Genomic DNA, 22,227 nt, shown 5'->3' with positions numbered 1-22,227 from the left:
TGTTATTGTATCTTCACATGAAGCATAAATATGCAGTTCTGGAAATACAATTTAATTTAAGTAAAGTTGTTGGAAAACATTTAAATCTCTGTGTAAATGAAATGTCAAATACTAGTGTACTAAAACTTGAATTTTAATTTTTATTTTGAATCCAGAATCACACATATATAAGTGCAAAAAAAAAATAATTCAAATTCAAACATAATATGTTGCCATTTTACATATTACATTTTCATTTTACTTTGCTACTGATGCAGGTCGCAGGTAATGTTTTTTTTTTCTGATGATTCATGTTTTCACAAGCAGCACTGCAAATTAGAATGTTGCACCACCACTACTGTGTCAGCTAAACCTTCCTACAGGTCCTTTATGGGGGTTTGGCTTTGCCTTTCAGGCCAGCATATAAGTAGTTCTATTTGAGAGTTTTCTTAGTCTTTCAGTTCTTGCCTTTCACAGTTCCCCTTAAATGCCACTGTTTAATGACATTTCAGGCAGTGGATAATGCACGCTGGAAGTGCTATGATAACTTGCTATAGCCTTCTCCTGCTTTGTATGCTTCAGTTAGATTAATGTGTTGTTCCTTAGCCAGCTGCTTAGAGGAGCCTATGATTTGCTCAGGATTACTGCATGGTTGAAAGAGGCAGAGAATTTATTACGCTCTGGAATTGTCATCAGTTGACAATTACTAATGACAATTCTTGACCTGTGATGGAATAAAAGGAAAATTTCTAACATAATAATTAAACATGATGATTTAAAAGAACATCATTAATAAAAAGTATGTACATTACATATGTACATATATAGGACATTGCAAGGTATGTATAAGACAGCAAAGCCCCTGAGGCTTTGTCTGTTGGAAAAGACCAGCAGATGCCTTCAAGTGAACCCTTTCAACCTTAAGCCACAAGGAGGCCAGTGTATAAACAGGTGTTTGATAAGCACCAAGGGAGGCGCTGGGTACCAAAGATGCAGCTTGCCCTTTTTAATGATTAAGATACAAAGAAGACCTTTTTAATGGATCAAATTTAATTGGGTCCGAAAAGTGAATTTAATAATGGGCAAAACAGGTTATGACACATCAAAAGAGAGAGAAGGGATTACCTCATCTCTGAAAAGTGTATAAAAACATGGAAGTTAGGTCTAGAGGTCAAGAGCCTAATGCCTGGGCTGAATGCACTTTCACTGTAATAAAATTAAAGCCTTTTTTCTCCAACTGAACCCAGCATCTGAAGTCTTCCTTGAAAACTTGAGATAGAATACTTGCTATATGTAAGTGAAATGTAAGTCTTAAAGATAAAGTAATTTGTTTAACAAATAGTCTGGCGTGGGTGATTGGTGTTACTTTAGGCCATGACACGTGTCTATCCTGTCCTAAAGACTCATTTAAGGCCTAAGGAGTTCTAAGACTTATGTAGTTTTCAATCTTTTGCAAGTACCACAGTATGTTACACTAACATTTGCAGAAAATGTTTCTTTAAAATAGTTTACTGTAGAGGTTGTGCTTAGTTCTTTTTTTCTTCAGAAATCAACAAAATATGTCATTTAGCCATGGGTGCCAAAGGTTTTGCATACAACTGTATGGTGGTCTTTAACAAACATGGGGTTATTAATATTTAAAATGTAAATGTTTAGAATACAAAAAAAAATATTTTAAGTGAAATGGGAAAACATTAACAGGAAAGGAATATAAAATAGGAAGTAAATTAGATATAAGAGAAAATAGATTTATGTGTTATGATAATTATTTCATATAGTCAGAACCATATAATGATCATATGGCTACATTATAACCTATTTCAGTTGTAAAATGATTGTCTTTTATTTAACAGGGTTCTATGGGTGGGCCAGGGAGTCCAGGACCAAAAGGCTCACGGGTATTTACCCTTCATTTGTTTTTGTATGTGTGTGTATATGTGTGTGTATGAGTGTGTGTTTGTTGCCTGTATGTAATATGTGTGTATTGCGTAAGCTTGTGTATCTTCATGTGTATTTTTCTTCAGAAATAACTGGTTTTTTTTGTTGTTGTTTTTTTTCTTTATTATTAGGGACTTGATGGAAACCCTGGACATTTTGGCACTCCAGGAATACCTGTATGTATATAACTGAGACAAAACTGGAATGCTAAAAATGATACAGTTGCAGGTCCATTACTTTTTGAACAGCAGTGACCTAACCTATGTCCAGCACTTAGGGCTGGCCCGAATAGCATTTTACAAGCTTCATTGGTGTGTCCAAAGAAGTACTCAAATTCTCAAACTTTTTTTGTTCTTTTTTTTTTGCTTTATTGAATAATGTATATTGTGTATGCAAAAGGTTTGACAACAACAATGGAGGGCAAAAAAAATATCAAAGGAATATTATATTTTTAAAGCAGCATTATTTGATAATTGGTATTTTTTGCTCTTGGACTCTGCAGTTGCAGAGTGTATTTCACTTTTTCATTGCTGTTGTAAATACATTGTTCTTTGAGCTCTCGTCATGGACAGCTATACACATGCATTTGTTGACGAGCTGGAATTCCGTTTCCCTGGCAGAATCCAACTCCCTTTCACATGTACGTGCGTCATGCAGGCATATGAAGGCTGCAGATTACACTCACGTTTTCTATGTTTCAACAATGTTCGAAATCATGAGTGTAATCTGTAGCATCCATATGCCTGTATGGCTCGGGTACATGCAAAGTGGAATCGGATTCTGCCAGGGAAACGGAAGTCAGCACAACAGCTGCAAATAACAACAGAAGAGAAAGAACCATGTCGATTTGGTGTGAGATTGATAAAGACTTAACAAACTTTTTGGTTTGAAATGAATTTATTTCTATGCATTCTAGCCTGAAATGGGACTGAGGTTAGATGATTTTTGGTATCCCGACAAACTACAGCCTACATCGCAATATTTCATAAATAACAACAGGGATGTACACTCTGCTGTCCGATTTTTATTGTTTTATTGTTAGCAATACGACTGTCTTGAAAAGTCTGTGAATGAATGTACTGTACAGTATTAACCTATGCAAAATCCATAGTAGATCACATGAATCTCTGAAGAAACTGTCAATCTAAAGTCCAGGCGAGTAAACACTAATTACCTGGTAGCTCAGCTAACATTACTAGCCCAGTCACAGCTTAACCTACTTCACCTCAAAACAACACATTTTGAGACGTTAGGTTTATTGATCGGTAGTGGTAGTATCACTGTGTAACTTACTACAATGCTGACATTTGCATCTTATTCCAATTTTCCAATTCCACCTTAAAAGGTGTAACAGTTATATCCTGGTGCCTGTGAGGCATTTATAAAGAGTTAGTTAGCTGATTCCAAACATGAGAAATCAACCAAATGATGTTGAAAGTTTTATTTTATTATATCTATACGATTAGAGTATAAATTGAGCTTGATGTTTATCTACATTTTCGCTGCTATGCTTGTATAGAAAAGTGTTTTTCAACTATTCTATAAATCAGTCAAAGACAATGAACTGTGTGAAATCAAATAAGTGAATATATGGCGTTACTGGTGGTGTATATATCTGAAATACTGTTCCAAAGTCAAAACCTTAAAAAAAAATCAGTATTAAAGTACAAAAGGTTATCAGTAAGGGACAGACAGACAGAAATATAGTTGTGACAGTGTTCACAGATCAGGTGAGTCAATTTGAGCCTGCGTTCATCTCTTTTACATGAGTATTAGTGTGCCAGTGGGTATTATTGTGCCAATGTTTGGCCAACTAACCAAAATACCCTATTTTTACACATTCCTATTTTTACACATGATAATGGAAAAAGACCTGCATAAAACAATCACCTGTGACAAACTCTGTTTGTGAACGTTTTACACAATTCAGGCTATATAAGTTTTTGATAGTGTTTGTATATAAAATGAAACTCCAAAGTCAGATAGCCCTGTTTCTCACTTTTTGATGCAAAGACCCATGATTGACTGACAGATATAAAGGGGGCCGTTTTTACCAGCCTGGCTTATTTTGAGCCTCTGTGTGTTTTAAGTAATATTAAGTAAATGCAGTGAAGTGTCACAGTCCACTGCAATAGAGCTGTATGAAGCAATCACATATATTGAGTTCTATTTGTGAAATCGAGCTCTGTTAAATCAAACACGTTCTTATATATTTTGGTGTCATTTTTATTGAATAAAAGCTTACATTTTACTTACTCATACTTTCCTTACTTGCTGTCTCCATAGGCCACAGACTGACAGAATTAGGACTGTAAAATTTTTCACAAATCAGCCTGGTCAATTTGAACCTTGTTTCATTCATCTGGGTGGTCAACTTTCCAAGTCATAAACTTTAGAAAAAAAATCCCTGAGGTGTGATATTGGTGGAGTTTGGCATGAAGAATGACGTCATGTGAACTGACATATCAGGACTGACAGAACTTCTATACCTGATAGAAGTCTGAGTCACTAACCGCATAGTAAACCAATTAAAATGAAAACAGTAGCTTGCAGCCTTTAGACTTTTTTTGTCATGGGACTAACAAGTTAACTAACAATATAGGCTAACAAACATGTTTGTAGGCTGTAGCTTAAGGCTACACTCAAGACATTTAAAAAATAGTCAGCTGAAGCCGTTCTCGATGCCCTGCAGCACACTTACTCCCTGAGAACATAGACGAAATAGTTGCGTCTTGGTCAGCACTTGCAGATGTTTGCTGCTGATATTGTACAACATTGTACTTGTGCCATTACTGAACTTTAATAAATCATTGCATAGTTCATGTCTGACCTCACTGCCTTCTTGCAAAATAGTGGTCCCATATAACACCACTCTTAGTCACACACTTCATTTTGTTGTGTGTAATGGGGGGTAGACTGTCAAAGAGTTGATTCTTTGACTCCAGAAAACCCAGAGTACATCACTAGCATGGCTACCTCATGTGTACAATTCAGCAACGGTCATCAAGAAAAACCCACCTAATTAAATATCAATTATTTATTATAAATAAAATTAATGTTTTAACCGAAAGCGTTGGACGAATATTTATGTATGTGTTGTTAATGGTTAATCAGTCAATCATTGACATCCATGCTTCCATCGTTAAGTCACTGCCATTTTCTCCTGGTTTTATGAGAAAATGTTTGTTTTTAATTTAACAGTGATAAATAAGCCTCTAGAGGGTTCTAGGATTTTGTTGGGCTTTAAAGCATTAACAAAAGACATAGCTTCTGAATACTAAAAAGGAAACAAATACTAATATGAAGGATGAATACACAAGTGTTGGAATTATTTGGGCCAGCCCAAGCAGCACTCTGTGTTGTGTGGTATGTATGTGTGTGGTGAGGTATCTACAAAAAGGATTAATTCAAATGTGTAGCACAGTATTCTAATTAAATCTAAATCTGCTGGAGTATAGAACCCAAACAACGAGAATGTGTTGCTAAGCATTTTTTAATGGAAAATACACAGTATATAAACAAATTTGTGCAAGAGACGAGAGCGAAAGAGGAAAGGGATAGACAAAGTACTGGAGGAGGATGCACAGGAGAAGGCTTTTAAAAACATTAAAGAGATGAATACTTGCTGCATTGCATCAGCTCATTATTGATTTTAAAACGAGAGAAAGTGTCTATGTCAATTTTTTGGTGTCTTTTCTTTTTAGGGAGAGCAAGGACTTGAGGGCCCCAGAGGGCGGCCTGGTGCCCCAGGGTGCGATGGTGCAAAGGTAACAACAAATACAATAATAAGATAATACATGAGAAGACACATTTACTTCAAGCAGTATTGCACTACCATTGCACAAGTACTGAATGGAGCTTGTGCCTTGTTATTAGGGTGAAAGGGGACCTCAGGGACCCCCAGGAACTGCTGGTGTTACCGGTGAAAAAGTAAGCCCCTAAAAACTGTCTGTCATCTTTCACAGCAACTGCCAAAGTACACTGAAGTCAGCAGCCAGCAATCAATATTCAGATATCTGACAGTGTGTAATTTGTATTTCTATCTGCAGAACCGGTATATGAAATCCTGGGCTGCTTAACGGCCTTTGTAAAATATAAATATTTATTTATTTATTTTATTATTATTATTATTTTTTTTTATTTCAGGGACAACCTGGTGTCCAAGGCGACAAGGTGTGTATTCCTTCAGCATGTGGGAAGTAGATAATATTAGGAATCAGTGGAAAGACTAGTTATGAAATACGCTACTCGCATGCTACACACTATGCATAGCTCATGCAATAATGGCATTAGTCTTGCGGGGGCAGATGTGATCATGTAACGAGCACAAACTTGAGAAATCTTGAGAATTTTGTAGATTTACCAGGGAGGGAACAAATAAGGTGTGAGTTTTCTAAATCAATCCAAGATCTCACAAAGGCGAACCTTAAGGGCCGATGATGTGCCTGTTGTCAGCTCATGAATGTATCCTAAGTTAGCATGGCTGAAAAGTCCCCCCAAAACTCTAGTCTAGCATGTAGATATGTGTCTCGTGTGCAGAAGCACATTACATGCAGGATAACATCATCTACAATAACAACGTCAAGGGTAAAACAGTTCAGTTCGCCAGTGATAGTGTTTTCGCTACCTAGCTTGTTTTGCTTGTGTTATCGATTAATCCAGATATTAAAAGAGCACAAACTACAGGAGTCTGAGAACAAGTATTAGAAAATCAATCCCACTCCATGCCTATTCTTATGATATTTATTTTGTGAACAATATTCCACACACTTAATTTAGTGAATTCTGTTTTCTTGAAACGATGGTCCAATAACAAGCCAGAAAACTGTTGAAGATAAACAAATGCATGTGCTTTTGACATGATCTTCTTTATCATTTGCGCAGTAAAACGGACAACACGAGACTGATTGTGTGTAATGTATGTAGAAATTTGCTGTGATCAGATTTTCCGCTTTGTAGGTCAGCTGAACACTGTGTGTCAGTGACTGTCGTATGCAAGTTGCAGCAGTCATGCTGCTCCATCACTCATTTCATGCAGAGGTAGTCAGTGTGCAGAAAAAGGACAGTCTGGCTCGTAGGATGGAGTGGTACTGGAGCGATTTCAGAGTGAGCGAGATCATGTCGTTCTACTCACCACTCTGCACCATTCACATACGCTGATTTGAAATCAAGGGCAAAATCTGACAGAACAGCAACAATTATTTGTATTCTTTGCCTCAATTAACTCACAAAAAATGTATTTTTTTCAGCTTGTGGCTACTGCACATACATACAAATCCACAATGAGTTGGGGCATTTCCCACTTCTGGCTTTGTCAGCAGACTGATTGGCTCTTTTTCCTAAAGGGTGGGCCCCCATGAACAGACAGCTTGTTGAGCATTACAGGCCTTCTCTTTTATCACGTCTGGCCCCGCAAGACTATATTAGCATACACAGTCCCATATTATATACAGTTAAAACAAAACTATACACTGCACACACCTACAACACACAGCCATAGTTACCTGTTGTCTCTTTTAAGCTGTGCACATGTTACGAGAGTAGCTATGGTCATGGTTGTTTTACTTCTGAAATAAACATTTGTTTTGTTCTTTCAGGGGGAAACACACTACTCTCATTATTCAGCTCCTCAGATAGGACAGAAAGGTTTGCCGGGTAAAGATGGGCCGGCGGTAAGAGTTCTAGAACAGTATCATTATAAAATTCCAAAAACACCAGTTTAGATTGCTGTATGCTTTAGTGGTGTAACAAGAATTTTCATGATATGTATTGTGGTTTTTTTTTTTTGTGTGTGTGACTGAAAGTACATTTTTGATATGGAAGTAAAAAAAAACAAACAAAAGAATTATCAGTATTAATTTTGTTTTTGTTTATTTGGGCAAAGTTCTATTGCCAAAACAAAACCTTAGCACCCGGTGAAACCATAAAGAAAATTAAATAATAACACTGCTGTAGATGATTTACACATTCCCTACTGTTGTCCACAGATCAACCATAGATATTTTTCTTCTCTACGTTTCCCAACACAGACCCACAAGATCTGAATGGGTTTTAAATCGTGCATGAATTTAACTGTGTGGCATCTTGCGTTCTCTTTTTGAAATACCCACTGTTTGTTGTGTTTTTCCTTAAGTTGACAGACAGGATAAACACTTCAAAAACAGTTGCTAAACATCAGTGTATGACAAATGTGCTGTGATCAATTGTTTTTCACTGCAAGTGTATAATCTCTACAGAACCAGAGGGTAGCATCAAGGCCATCAATATTACTGACTGTGTTTATGGGCTTTGAAGTTACTGAAACAAACTGAAATCCTGATTAGTTTCTTTTGCTTTGGTCAATTAGATATGATTATACATTCAGTATATTGATGTGATTGGTAATTGTTTTTGGTTTGGTAAGAGAATAGATGCATCTGATTATCTGATTTATGTTGCAGGGAGGGCCCGGATTTCCAGGTGTGCCAGGACCAGCTGGCCTGAAAGGATCACAGGGAGTTCCAGTAAGACAACAGTTTGGAATCTTTCTTCTCTTGCTTTCTCTACAAGCACATATATATGCATGCCGTTCTATTGATACAAATACAAAGTGAGAATATGGCATTTATTGTGTGTTTGTTTTTTGTTTTTTTTCAGGTGATACAGTCCAAAACACAGTAAATGCATTATTCTCACTTTGCGTTTTCATCAATAGCACTGAATGTATATAGGTCACTACATATAGGTAATAATGATATGTTCCTTTGCAAAACGCATAATACAAGGCAAGGCAATAGGAAGATTGACAGTTAGATAGCAACTTTATGCTGCAGTAATGGAGGTGACTGGTTAATTCAGCTCTCAACACAATCCTGGCAGACAAGGAGAGTTTCACCAGTTCCACAGAACCAGTGTAGTCAGTACAGTCAGTGCATTCAGTGCAGTCAATGCAACTAGTGCAATCCATACAGCTAATGCAGTCAATGGAGTCTGTACAGTCAGTGCAGCTGGTACATTCAGTATAGCCAGTGCTGTCAGTATAGCTAGTGATATATACCCTATGAGATTCTGTTCATGAATTCATGTGTGTATGCTTTAAGTGCATTTATTAACTTGAAAAGTCCTTAAGTGTTCCTTTGCTAACCTTTTCCCTTAAATACTGATTGTCGTAGCTTAGCAACTGTAACCAGGAATGAGAAACTTTGATTTTCAAAACTTTACAGTATACCACTACTTTGTAAATCAAATCACAATGTTACATGATATGCTAAGAGTTTGACCCTTTTGCTAAACTGAAGACACTAGAAAAGAGGTATATAGGATCTGGATTAAACATTGTGGAGGACCACATTAACTAAATTCATCAAAAACCAAATGAAACGCACAAGTTAGATAACTACTTAGTCTTGCTAGCTAACAATGTCTTTCTTTGTTACTGTTTAGAACAATGTGTAGCTAAAACAAATACAGCTTTTTTAAAAGTTACTGAAGTAGAAAATGGCCATTGCATTACTGACCATATCTGTTTGTTTTCAGAAATGGATGTGCAAATGTGCTAACCTTTTGGTTTTGTGGCCACCTAATTGGAAGTCTTTTTTTCTTCTCAGGGACAAAGAGGGAATCCTGGGCAACCGGGAGAGAAGGTTAGTCTTACAGTAGCATTTTTTTATGTAATCAGTATATATCTTATTGTATCTCTGAAATAATTTTGTGTTTTGCAGGGTAAAGAGGGAATACCAGGAATACCAGGCCCCCAAGGTCAAAAGGTCAGTGTCACACCATGTGTTCTGTTTAAATTGACCCCCTTGTTGCTTTTGTCAGTAAAACACCTGACTGCATGCCTACAATTACATGCCTGTATGTTAAATCAGTGACTCGTTTATGAAAGATTAAAACTGACAACCGGTTTGCTGGTCTTAATAAGACAGTGTTTGCTACATTCACTTACATGTTCATTGTATTGCAGGGTGAGAGAGGTCCACCTGGTTTACCTGGACAGAGAGGCATCAAGCTATATGCAACAGGAATCAAGGAGAATAAAGTAAGCACTCAGATGGTTAAAGAATGGTTAGCTCCATAACTTAGTACCTCTTTGATAAATACTCTCTCACTGGCTACAGGGGGAACCTGGAGATCCTGGAGAAACAGGCTGCACTGGAATGCCAGTGAGTACATAAACAAACTCAGAGACATGCATGCACTCATTCACAGAGAAATCTCACCTTTCTGTATGTTCTCCTCTGAGACTGTACATGGCCAAAAGTATGCCTAAAGTGTGTGCTTATTAGTTGGTTCAAAATATATTATTGAATACTGACTTTCACCTATTATACCAAGGATTATTTGGCCTTGTCAAACCTGTAAAACAGCTTGCCATAAAAATGTGATTTTTGGAGGGGCATTATCCCAGTTCAAAGATAACTGAATCAGCACTTCTTCATTTGTACTTTATTCTGTAAATAAACAATTTTTTTCATAATTTTTTATGAAGTTTCCATAAATAGCATAACTTCATGGTTTTCATGGCATGTCACAAAATCATGTATTGGGCGGCTCCTCTTCCGTCTTGCACTGTCCCCTTTTCCAAACACGTTCACTGCTTCTAATTGAGTGACTTCCATTCTGTTGTTCCAAAGGGCCCAAGGGGAGCGCTTGGCCGCAAGGGAGAGGCAGGAGAGAGAGGAGATCCTGGGCCTCCGGTAAAATTTTTGATACTGGAATATCATATCTAAACCTGTCTTTCCACATTTGTATTTTACCATTACAGATGTCTTCACGCTTGAATCTCCACCCAGAGCAAAAGCAGTGCTCAAAAGTTACTCTTTGATGGCTCGAGACTTTCGCAAAAGTCTCTTTTGTTTTTCCATCTGATTTCATTGTTGTCTAAGAGAAATTGCTGAGATGTTAATTAGATACTTTATTTCTTTCTTATTATGCATTAACTGAAACAAAATGTGACTATAGTTCATTCCTTGCACTGTACAAAAAACGTATTGGATCACTCTGTCTAAATAAAGAGGAAGAAAAACTGCAAGTACCATGACAAGTTGAACCAATCGTGTTATCGGATGCTTAGTGCCCTAGTAGGGATGTTGACTGATGTACTGTTCAGCACTAATATTGGTTGATATTGATTTGTGTTGTGATTAGTATTAATAATGAATGATGTCTTGATTTTTAGGGAAAAGATGGAAAGGATGGTCTTCAGGGAGAGGACGGTCTTCAGGTAAGCAGTCAAGGGAGAGTTTGGCAGAGGAATTAACCTGTTTAACCATATTTTATATCAGTGGTCCTCAAAACAATCCTCACGGCCTCCCAAACACTTCACAGTTTCACTCCAACCTAACTCACAATGCATAGGGTAGAGCATGGACCGTCTGGGGGGGCTGAGAACAGATTTGAGAATCACTGCTTTATCTAACATATGCCCAGCAATACATTTAGAGGCTGTGTAACTAATGTCCCCTTTAACTTCACAATCTGTCCCCAGAGTAGTTATGTTGTTAGGCATAGTAAATTGTATCAGTGAGTGGAAAAGGAGATTTCTGTGTGTTGCCACATTTTCTATTTCTGTATAAAAGAGACACACTGCTATTGTTTCTGGATGCACTCTTCTGAACAAGAGAATTTACATCCCTAGGGGCTTATTATTGAGTGTTCACTGTGCAGCCTTTCTCCTTTTGTCTGTGGTGCACCTGCACCCCCTAAAAAAGGGAGATAGCATGCCAGTAAAAAGCTCATCCAGCTAATATTCAGATCAAATTTACAGTTAACAATATGAGGCTGCAGTCTACTTCCTACTCACCAGCTTCTTGTTAGAATTTTCCCATTCCACCTTAAATGGTCCAGCAGTTATTATGATGCCTTCTGCACCATTTAAGGTAGAATGGGTAACTTCAAACAAGAACCTGGCCAAAAAGATTATTCAGCTTTGTATTAACAGTGTAGTTGACATCTAAGGTGTAGGCACCTCAGTATGGTGCGGGCTGGAAATTGGATAACATCAACACGGCCTCACTTGTATGAACCTGATGAGGAGGATTTTGAGTAAGAACCTGAACCTGAAAATCACAGCCTTTTTAGCAGCTTCTCAGTGGCACTGTTTAGCATTTTAACTATAATGTTAACATGAAGCTGAAGTCAGCTTCTAACTTGCCAGCTTCTTGTTTGAAATTTCCTGTTCCACCTTAAATGGTGCCGTCAATCAATCTGCTGGTGTCCATGCCCACACAGCAGAATGTTAAAACATTCCTTTTAATGTCATTTTTGGAGAAAATATTAAAATGTAATCGAGATATATTAAATTGGTTGCTGAAATATTTATTTTGCACAGATATTAAAAAATGTGCAGGGCCTTTAAATAATCTTCCAGTGTCACTGAAAACCTGACAACACATGCCAACCTAAACAGTGATTGAGCAATTTCCGAAATCACCTCTTTGAATGAGAAATTTGAAATAAATCACTAATGTTTATGCTGTTGCTTGGATTTTGTGCCCCACAGGGCTTTAAAGGGATTAAGGGATACTTTGGACCTTCTGGGATTCCTGGTCCAAAGGTCAGATTTTTTTTTAAAGTCTTCACTTTTATCATATATTTGCTACATAAATAATTACTTTTTTAAGATGACTAGTGTCTAGCCATGCCTTAATATTTTGATTAATATAATCCTTAATGTAAACTCACTCAACTTCCACTTGAGGGCAGTCCTATATTTTGGGTGTCCAGGTCATAACAACATACAGTGGAATAAGCCCATGTCCTTGTCCCTGGGTGTGTGGATGTGTGTGTTCGTGTGTGTGTGTGTAGGGAGAACGAGGTAATCCCGGTCCCCCTGGTCCCCAAGGAGAAGTGAGTTTTGTAACTTTCTATGTCTGCTGAATTGATTTCCCACAGAACATAGTGCAAAATATTTAAAGCAGCAGTATGTAACATTTAGGGATTTGGAGACCTCTGGAAATATGTACTTGCACACAACATGCTGAAGAATCCAAACCCCAACAAACCAGGGAACTAGATCTGTTGTCAAGTACGTTAATACATAAAGACATATGACGTGGTAACGTGCTCAGTAACAGGACCTCTTTCAGTTTTAACAAAAAAAAACTTCCATAGTGCTGCTTTACAATGTTTATATGGTACTACAGCTGATTGTTACATTACATTACATTCAGCAAGGTATTAATAAACAAAAAATAAGACAGAAGTATAGTAAAACAGTGCTTAAAAATCGCTGATCACACTTATCTGAGAATTGCCTAATCTTCGTTGTAAAATTCTTGCGGGCAAGATTGAACGACAGCTTTCAGGCCAAGACTCTCAGCCTGCTATGCCACTTAAGCAGAACTGAGCACAGTTGCAGGAACAGGGAATTGAGATTAATTGAGACTAATTGAGATTGACAGAATTATATAGTAAGTTGAGCTCTGTTTCTGTCTCCATGTAGATCTATGTAAGACGTGAACTATTGAAAGGCCAAAGAGGGCCTCCTGGTTTACCTGGACCTCCTGGCCCTCAAGGCAGTATAGGTAAGAAGACACATTGGTCAGAATCACAAATTTGTCAAATATACAAAAAGTGCCTTTCTCTGAAATTAGTATGTATTTTTTTTATGTAGCAGAAAATAATAAGGCCTTATAATAGAGTTATTGTGTTTTGTTTCAACAGGGCTAGTTGGATTTCCAGGACGTCCAGGCATTCCAGGTAAACAGTGTTTTGCTTCATTATATCTTCACTTTGTTTCAGCTATACTAAGCTTTTTACAGCTTTTTTTTAGGGAGAATCGCATGAAATGTGGAAGGATCAAGCAAAAAATGGGTTGGAGGTTTAGATTATATATTCTGTTACAATTTTCAGCAGTCAGTTTAGTGCGATATTTCCTCTGCTTCCTAAAACCAGATTTAAATTAGACTTTGAAACCCTCCATCTTCTAAGCATAGAGCAGTGAGTAGGCAGTCCTAATTTCAGAGACTTCACAAGCACATCAGGTCACATTTTGCACTTTGCTTTCTAACTTGCATTCATCTGCCCTTGTGTTTAGAGAGAGACTGAGATGTGTCACAGGGTGTTTTAATTTCTTTTACGCAAAATATACCTATTTTTTTCTAATCCAGCATCCTCTAAAATTGGAGATCCTGGGCCACGGGGCCAGCAAGGCCTTGAGGGGTTGAAAGGGGATAAGGGAGAGCCAGCACCATATGAAGTAGGCCCCCCAGGATTAGATGGACCTCAGGGGCCACCTGGATCTCCTGGTGAGCGAGGCCTTCCGGGACAGCCAGGTAACTAACCAAACTGTGGTGTGTGTGGGTGTGTGGGTGTGTGGGTGTGTGGGTGTGTGGGTGTGTGTTTGTGTTTTAATTTTCTGCAGAAGAAATCACCTCAAAGTTTCTTAAAATAAAAGTCTGTGTAACGTGGTGATAAGTCCAGACTACATTATCAATAAATCTAGATATTTTCTTTATTTCAAATCACAGGTATATTCCATTTACATATTCAATACAAGTAGGGCAGTTTCCATTTGTGGCAGAAAAGGGCGATAAAGCTCACCATCATTGTGGAGTTTTGCAGACAGAAAAAAGCATGTTAAGACTCAAAAGTTATACATTAGTACTAATGGAATCTTTCACATAGGAGCTCACAGTTGCTTCTGAGATTTGTTTTCTCCTGTAAATGCTCACAGTTCCAAGCTGAAGCACAGCCTAAAACTCCATCATACACATATAGTGCTGCTGCAGATCTTCAGTTCCTGTGAGTCCATGAACATATTTAGCAGAATGGGCTGTTATCCACTGTCCAAGTCTTTGACTAGCACTGGCTAAAAGAAAAATGATAACTTATTACTGCTCTGTGAATTCATTTCTTCTTCCTCTTTACCTTCCTACCACCAGCATTTAATAAAAACTGCATCGAAACAAACATTTAATTGCATTAAAAATCACATGCTTTTTTTATACATAAAAATCATCTCACAACTAAACAGTAACCCCTTCAACTGCAAGATTGTTATTCCGTTTTTAAGCTTAAATCTCTTGTTTTGTGTTTTGGTATTTTTAAAAATCCAATCATTTTGGGGAGAGACATGCAGGGCGTTGATAGGCAAAAACTTTTTTTTGTACCTTGTTTTACATTACATATAAACTGGCTATATTCGACTTGAAGACATCGCAATCCCTGGTTCCAGTCACCACCACTGTAAAGATATCTGAGTCTGTAAGTTGCTCTACATAAGCCATTTCACATCAAACCACTCTCAATGAAATGTGGGCCCCATACATTGTAATTTTATGAGGTTAAACTAAAAACAAGAATAAAAATTCTGGTTCTGACAGCATTTTCTCTATAGCAGTATGTCAGTATAGAACTGAGACTTGAATTTGAGATAACAGATGAGAGAACCAAACCCTAATGCATACAAAATGTGAAGAAAAAAAATGATCAAATCTATTGTTCAGTTTCCTGGCTGTTAAATCATCATAAATCGATAAGTGACCCCAGCCCTACATGGTACTGTAGTTTATTAGCATTTTTTAAAGTAACAGCACAGATTCATTAACAAATTAGTATCAGGAATTATTTTATAACAAAAATGAATCAACAATACTAAATTGTCCTTGTCAGATTTACTTAAAGAACTTTTTCGCTAGGAACAATTCTATGATACATAAAATTGACATTTACAACATGACAAAAAGAATTAACACGCAGATCTATGGCATATGGCAGATCAGTTTGGTTCTGATGCTGAGATGCACCACAGCTTTGCTCATGGCACCCTTAGAAGCCCCATCTTTATATAATGTTGTAAGTCAGGACTTTCCTTGTCAAGAACTAATTAGGATTCATAGTTGCTCAGTAACTTTTCAATAAATTGACAGTTACTTGGAAACTTGCATGATGCTAATGTATATTTTAAATTCTCTACAGGTCTCTCTTAAAGAAATAAACAGAGCCTGATGGATGCTACAATTTATGTTACCTTTTTTTTTTATTAATTTTTTAAGGAAGTTTTTTATTGCTTCTTATTTTATCTTTTTCAGGAAATTATTTTAGACTCTTATGTTGTATAGCTTATTACTGCTCTGTTAAATTGTATTGTCTGACCTTTTTTAAAGCTCTCATTACTTGATTAATCATTGAAATAACCCACAGAGCACTCAATTTCTAAAATAAATAATAAATGGTAACAGGCCTGTAACTAATGCAGATTCGTCTGCAGTCTGATGACAGTTTAATGGTTAGCTGGAGTCCAGAGGTTTTAGTGCCACAGTGGTCACTGTTGGAAAGTGGTTAATTTTATAGCTTTTATATACTTATTTTGTCTACTGTCATACTGTCTCTAAGGACTTGATTCTACTGGGTCATCTTAGAATGTTCTGTACTTTTCCTCTGCCTCTCTATCACTGGTACGTAACCATGGTACTTGAAGGGGAAGACTGTTTGGGCATCTGAGGGTGACTCTCTGTAATCCTTGTTTGCTCATGCTCTGTTGTGGGAGAACGGGAATAACATGGTGACCTGTTAACATCTCTGTTACAAAGACTTTTCTCTTACAGCTTTGTCCTCATAAGTGAACCACTTCATCTGATCTATTCACAATAACTTCTACAATGACTCCATAAGTCAACATCATTTATAAAGAGAGGAGAGAGACACAGAATTACCACTCAGACCATAGTGGGAGATTTCACACATTGCATTCTAAGCTAAAAATACAGAAATTAAATACATAGTCAGTATGTTTATAATCACACATAATCTCTGCATAGATGAGCACAGTGACACTTTTAAATACAGTTTATTCAAAATGAATATTCGCAACTGGTTGAGTACAGACGTCTCCCCAACAGCATGCATGCTTATTTTTGCATTGTTTACTTTAAAAAACTCTCTGTGACTCTCCATGATGTTCATATGCATGTGATTCAATGTGTAATTTCAAAATACCATATGTAACCCAAAACATAAGCACAGAGCATGAAAGCATACTTAACACAAACAACTAAATTACAAGAAGGCATAAAAATGCTACAAAAAGTTAAGACCTCTTTTCTTATGTCGGTAAATTAGACCATCAGTGTAAATGTGTCTGTTGACATTAAAAAAATATTTGAAATGTCTTACATATATAATCTAAACCCATACTTCTAATCATTTACACAAATACAACAAAATAGTTTGGTACAGATATTAGTATATATGTCTGTAGAGACATCTCAACATCCACTTCCATCCACTCTATTCTGAATTTTTGGATATTTTCTAGATGTTTATTGGATCAGATGGCGTTGGTTAACTGATGGTTGGTACTGAATGACCTGAAAGAAGGAGAGCAGTGTGATTAACATCTGTACCTAATGTTCTGATCTGTTAAATTCTTCTGTTTGTCTGAGTTTCTGGAAGTGCTTTTTTCAATTCAATGAATGTTTAAAATTGTAGATAAAGCTCTGAACTCCACTGTTTGATCTATAGGTTTTTATGAACGTGTGGGGCCTAAGGGATCCAGAGGGGAGGAAGGCTTGCTGGGACTCAGAGGTGCTGTTGGAGAGCAGGGGGGAGACGGTAAGAATCTCCAACACCAAGGTGTACTACAGACTGTCATGTACAATTACAAGTTGTTGTTTCGAATAAAATGCATTAGTCCATGCTGCATTACAATAGACAATGTTTCTTTCACAGGGGACCCAGGAGACATCTGTAGATTGTGCTATTTGTCAGGCACTGAACCAGGACCACCTGGAAAACCTGGTCACCCTGGTAATCCTGGAGTTCCAGGTATTGATAAAGTGAGGGTGTGAGTGAGAGTGAGGCTGGCAGAGAGACTAAAAGTAGAGCAGTGAAATTTAGTCCACAATCATGAATAGTGATTTTAAACAGTAGTGTTCTGAAATGAAAGAGTGACAATAAATGAATAATAATAAAATTATGGCTTATAGTCTGAACTGTGCACTCACATTTATCTGTGTTCTGATGTCTGCTTTTATCTGTGCAGGTGATGTAGGACCACCAGGCACTAAAGGACCACAGGGTATAAAAGGTTTGCAAGGTCCTCCTGGCCCACCAGTGAGTGTCCCCGGTCCATTGGCACTTTTTAAATAATTTTTAAATACTTAATAAGAAACCACTTTAAATAGCAGTTGGCAGCCAAAACAGACTTCTGAGTAGTACCAGTGCATCCATTAAAACATACAAAAATGTGCAGGTTTAATTTAGTAGTTGGAAATGGACCCATGCAGGAATTACTGTAACCATAACATAACCATAACCATAAGTCATAACTGTAGCAACTAGTTTTTGAACAATAACAACAGCCCTAATAAAATTTACAATTTGTAATGTTTGTGATTTTTCTGCTAGTAAAGTCAGTGCTAATTGTGGGTGGATGTGATCACATTTAGCCAGTTCCTAATTCTGATGTAATGCATTAATTGCACATCTCTTCTTTTAAGTATGCTTTGTAAGGAGTATTTAAGTACTTTGAGTATGATGATGTCAGCATTGTCTATGAAAACTCTCAATATGTAGGGACCTCTTGGCAATCCAGGAGCGCAAGGGCATCAGGGGCCCAAAGGGGACCATGGTTTTATGGAAGGACCAGGGGAAAAAGGGGACTTGGGTGACCCCGGCAGACGTGGTTTTCCAGGGGTGAAAGGAAGGAGTGGAATACCAGGAGCTCCTGGAATTAAAGGTCCAATGGGAGGAAAGGGCAATCCGGTCAGTACAGAGGGCTTTCAATCAGTGGTGTAAAGTAGGGCTGCAAAAATATTAGAAAAAATCATAAATTTTACTTTACTTTTGCAAGAATATCATGGAATGTATGTTCACAGCACATATCGTCTTGCAACCCCTATATAGAAAGTGAATGTTAATATGCAGATTGTAACATTTCATTCTGACAGAATGAATTTACTTCTGGAATCTTTGGGAGCAACATTGTTTCTAATAGTTTATTGTACTGTAAAAGAAGGAATCAGTTGCTGTGCAGACCAATCAAACAAATAATCGATGGGTAACTTATTATAGAAATATTTGTTACCTGCAGCCCTAGCAAGAAAACTTAAAGTTCTTACCAGATTTTGTATGAGAACCAGCTGCAGTGCAGGTGGGATTTTTGAAGAGATAATGAAACCACAGCACTGGTGGAGAACAGAATTAATGGTGCAGTCAAGTCGCCAAGGTCCTGAAGCAGCAAAGCATCCCTGCACCATAACACTACCACCACCATGTTTAACTATTGGTCTGATGTTCTTGCTGTGAAATGTGTTAGCTTTTTTGCCAGATGTAACATGACCCTTGACTCCCAGAAAGTTCGACTTTCTACTAATCTGTCCACAAAACGGTATTGCAAGAGGCTCGGGGTGTTTTTTGGCAAATGTGAGATAAGCCATTATGTTCATTTTGGCTAGCTGTAGTTTATGCCAATGCCAACTCTCCCATGGATACAGATGTTACCCAATTTCTCTCTAATGGTGGAATATATTTCAATAAGTTTTTTTCTTGTATGGAATTTGCAACAGAGTGTGCTGCTTGTTAAGACCTTTTTGCCTACCTCACATTGATGGAAAGGTTCTTTTTAAGTGATGTTGGAAGGGTTAGCAGTAGTCAAGCCTGGGTGTGACTAGTTTAATTAGTTCTACTTATGAATTAATTTGGTTACTTGGCCAAATTACTCTATCTAATCTGAATTTGGTCAATTAATTTACGAGAAAGCTAGAACTAGGTCATGTTTGGATCTTTCGGCAGGATGGTGATCCAAAACATACATCCAAATCCACATAAAAATGGTTTAGTGACCAATAGAATTAAGCTTTTGATATGGTCATCCTAGTCCTCTGACCTAAACCCTCCTGAAAAACTGTGAGATGAGCTGTATGAGAAAATGTCTTGCTGTTCTGTTGGCAAAGGCAAGTTGCACAACATGCTAAATGTCAGTAATTGTGTCGTGTTTTTGTTACAAAAGGTTTTTTTTCTTTGACTAAATTTACTTCAAAGATTAGGTTTTGCCCAAGTTTTCAGTGTGAGAATGAGCTAAGTGACTGAAAGTATTTGACTGTATATGTTTTGATCATACTAACTTATCTCAGTGTCCTTTAGGGTGCTGTTGGAAAGAAGGGTGACCGTGGCGTCCCAGGCACAGATGGATTGCCAGGACGCCTTGGGCCAGCGGGTGTTCAGGGGTTCCCTGGAGTAGGGGCAGCAGGGTCCCCTGGTGAGAAGGGTGACATTGGTGTAGAGGGTCTGACAGGGAAGTGTGGGGAACCAGGTAAGAGGCTAAAGAGAAAAGTGCATGTAAGATGGTGCTGAGAAATTAGGATCTGAACACAAGTGTGTCATAACGCCATCAGGGAGAGCTGTTTTTGTCTTTGTTCATGTTGTTTTTCAACACTCACACATTCACACAATTTGTGCCATTTTATTTGTATATTCGTATCATTGGATATTCCTTTGTTTAGCATTTTGCCATGAAATCACAGATTTTGTCTTACAGGTGAAAAAGGAGAGCCTGGAGAAGTCTGCACAATTCCTGGAGAACACGGGCAGCCGGGGGCAAAGGGTCAGCGGGGCCCACAGGGCCCAGCAGGTGAATTAAAGGAAGTTCAAACATGATATCCGACTACTCACACTGGGTTTAGTGCTGTTTGGACATATTTTCTCAAAAGTTGGGCTTGGTCCTTAAATGTCTGGTTTCAATGTCACATTTAAATTTTGTAGTTCATGTCCTGTTTTAAGAAATTTTGGCCTGAATTTACGTTGTTAGTTTAGTATCTGGCAAGCTAGTTTAACCTATGTTAAGGTAGCGAGATCCACTGAGGTCTATAGTGCTAGGATGAAACTAACGCATTTGCCTATGTAAAGTTTATCCAGACTAAAAACTTTTGAGGTGGTTTTTGAGGTGCTCAGCCACCGGACCAAAAAAGGACAAGATGAATCAAAACCTTAAAAAAAAGCAAGCACTGGCAACCTTATTGAATGTTTATTGGAAAACAGGTTGATAAACTTATTTAATTTGCCCCTCAGTGTTGCATGGAACACATTTAAGCAGCAGAAGTTATTGCTTTGAGGAGATTCAAAAATAATAAACAGTGAATTAAAAAATGTGTGTGTGTGTGTGTGTGTGTGTGTGTGTGTGTGTGTGTGTGTGTGTGTGTGTGTGTGTATATATATGTATATATATATGTATGTATATAACTGACCTGAAAAAAGAAAACTGCAATAAACTTGACCTAGCTACACTAGTTATAAAAATCACACAAAAAAAAAAATCATACATAACCTAAAAGCAAGTACTGTCATTAGAAATGTTCAGAATAAGTAAAGAGTTTTATTCCATCTCCAGTTTGTGGTGATCAGGTTTGGCTTTCAGAACTTGGGTTAGGAAAAGTTGGGTTGGGTCTGGTCTGGTCGGTTTGGGCTCAGGCGACATTTTCTTGGGATGTTTTTGGCTTCAGAGCAAAATTTTAGCTGCAATTAAAACTCTAACTACAAAAAAGAAATTTATGTGTAACACTTTTCTTGCCTTTTCCTTGGATTGTTCCAGGTTATCCGGGATACACTGGAGTGCGAGGGTTCCCAGGAACATTTGGCATAAAAGGCCAGAAGGGACTTTCCCAACCAGGAGACGTGGGAAATCCTGGACCCAGAGGTGCCTGTGTGTGTGTGTGTGTGTGTGTGCGCACGCATGTGTACATCTATATGTGTACATTTATTTGTATGATTTCACAACACAAGATACAGAAGATACTATACCTATCAAGTCCAAATTACCCTGACTACTTAAACTAGGATCCACATAGTCAACAATATAACATACTGTCTTCCTGTACCTGTTTTAGGTGAGAAGGGTGAGCAAGGTCGTCCAGGTGATCCTGGCGTTGGGAAACCAGGTCGCCCAGGGCCTTCAGGACCACCTGGGGGGCCAGGTTTGAAGGTTAGATGAATGACATTAAAAGACATCGACAAAGAATGCCTTACATTGTGTAATGTAAAAGTGTATCACAGTTTAAAATAACATGAGAACATGATAAAACACGGAAATGCAGTCACGCCAGTTGTATAACCTAACGGTTATGAAATATCATCAGACATTTTCATTTTAATCCACCATAACATCTTATTCCAAAATCAACCCCAAAAATTCTAGAACCTTACAATCATGAGCCAATACAAAATAGACAGTTGGCTTCTTTCTGAAAAACATTTGCTGTTGAAACTCTTTACTGAAACAGTGGAAAGTATTCAGGTGAACAGCAGCTATATCTATCCCGTTAATTCACCATCACTCCCCACCTTACCAAAGAACCAAATAAGCAAGTATAAAATGACCAAATTTTAACT

General features: G+C 37.6%; 1 protein-coding gene across 1 annotated transcript in view; it reads left to right on the top strand.

Annotated features, from left to right (window-relative positions):
- Positions 1–22,227, top strand: part of col4a3 (collagen, type IV, alpha 3) — a 92,438-nt gene that overhangs the window by 38,085 nt on the left and 32,126 nt on the right. Inside the window, exons 4-29 of the mRNA XM_036556678.1 lie at positions 1,833–1,877; positions 2,049–2,093; positions 5,622–5,684; positions 5,794–5,847; positions 6,064–6,090; positions 7,515–7,589; positions 8,358–8,420; positions 9,504–9,539; positions 9,618–9,662; positions 9,863–9,937; positions 10,017–10,061; positions 10,533–10,595; positions 11,078–11,122; positions 12,401–12,454; positions 12,706–12,747; positions 13,343–13,424; positions 13,564–13,599; positions 14,010–14,174; positions 17,365–17,454; positions 17,572–17,667; positions 17,885–17,955; positions 18,418–18,606; positions 19,987–20,155; positions 20,381–20,473; positions 21,431–21,535; positions 21,726–21,820. Coding sequence (XP_036412571.1) covers positions 1,833–1,877; positions 2,049–2,093; positions 5,622–5,684; positions 5,794–5,847; positions 6,064–6,090; positions 7,515–7,589; positions 8,358–8,420; positions 9,504–9,539; positions 9,618–9,662; positions 9,863–9,937; positions 10,017–10,061; positions 10,533–10,595; positions 11,078–11,122; positions 12,401–12,454; positions 12,706–12,747; positions 13,343–13,424; positions 13,564–13,599; positions 14,010–14,174; positions 17,365–17,454; positions 17,572–17,667; positions 17,885–17,955; positions 18,418–18,606; positions 19,987–20,155; positions 20,381–20,473; positions 21,431–21,535; positions 21,726–21,820 — 1,968 coding nt within the window. The remainder of the gene's footprint in view (positions 1–1,832; positions 1,878–2,048; positions 2,094–5,621; positions 5,685–5,793; positions 5,848–6,063; positions 6,091–7,514; positions 7,590–8,357; positions 8,421–9,503; positions 9,540–9,617; positions 9,663–9,862; positions 9,938–10,016; positions 10,062–10,532; positions 10,596–11,077; positions 11,123–12,400; positions 12,455–12,705; positions 12,748–13,342; positions 13,425–13,563; positions 13,600–14,009; positions 14,175–17,364; positions 17,455–17,571; positions 17,668–17,884; positions 17,956–18,417; positions 18,607–19,986; positions 20,156–20,380; positions 20,474–21,430; positions 21,536–21,725; positions 21,821–22,227) is intronic.

The sequence above is a fragment of the Colossoma macropomum genome, unplaced genomic scaffold, assembly GCF_904425465.1.
Source record: "Colossoma macropomum unplaced genomic scaffold, Colossoma_macropomum, whole genome shotgun sequence".
Classification (NCBI taxonomy): Eukaryota; Metazoa; Chordata; class Actinopteri; order Characiformes; family Serrasalmidae; genus Colossoma; species Colossoma macropomum.
Note: the sequence above shows the minus strand (reverse complement) of the source record. Positions and strands in the feature narration are given on the sequence as shown.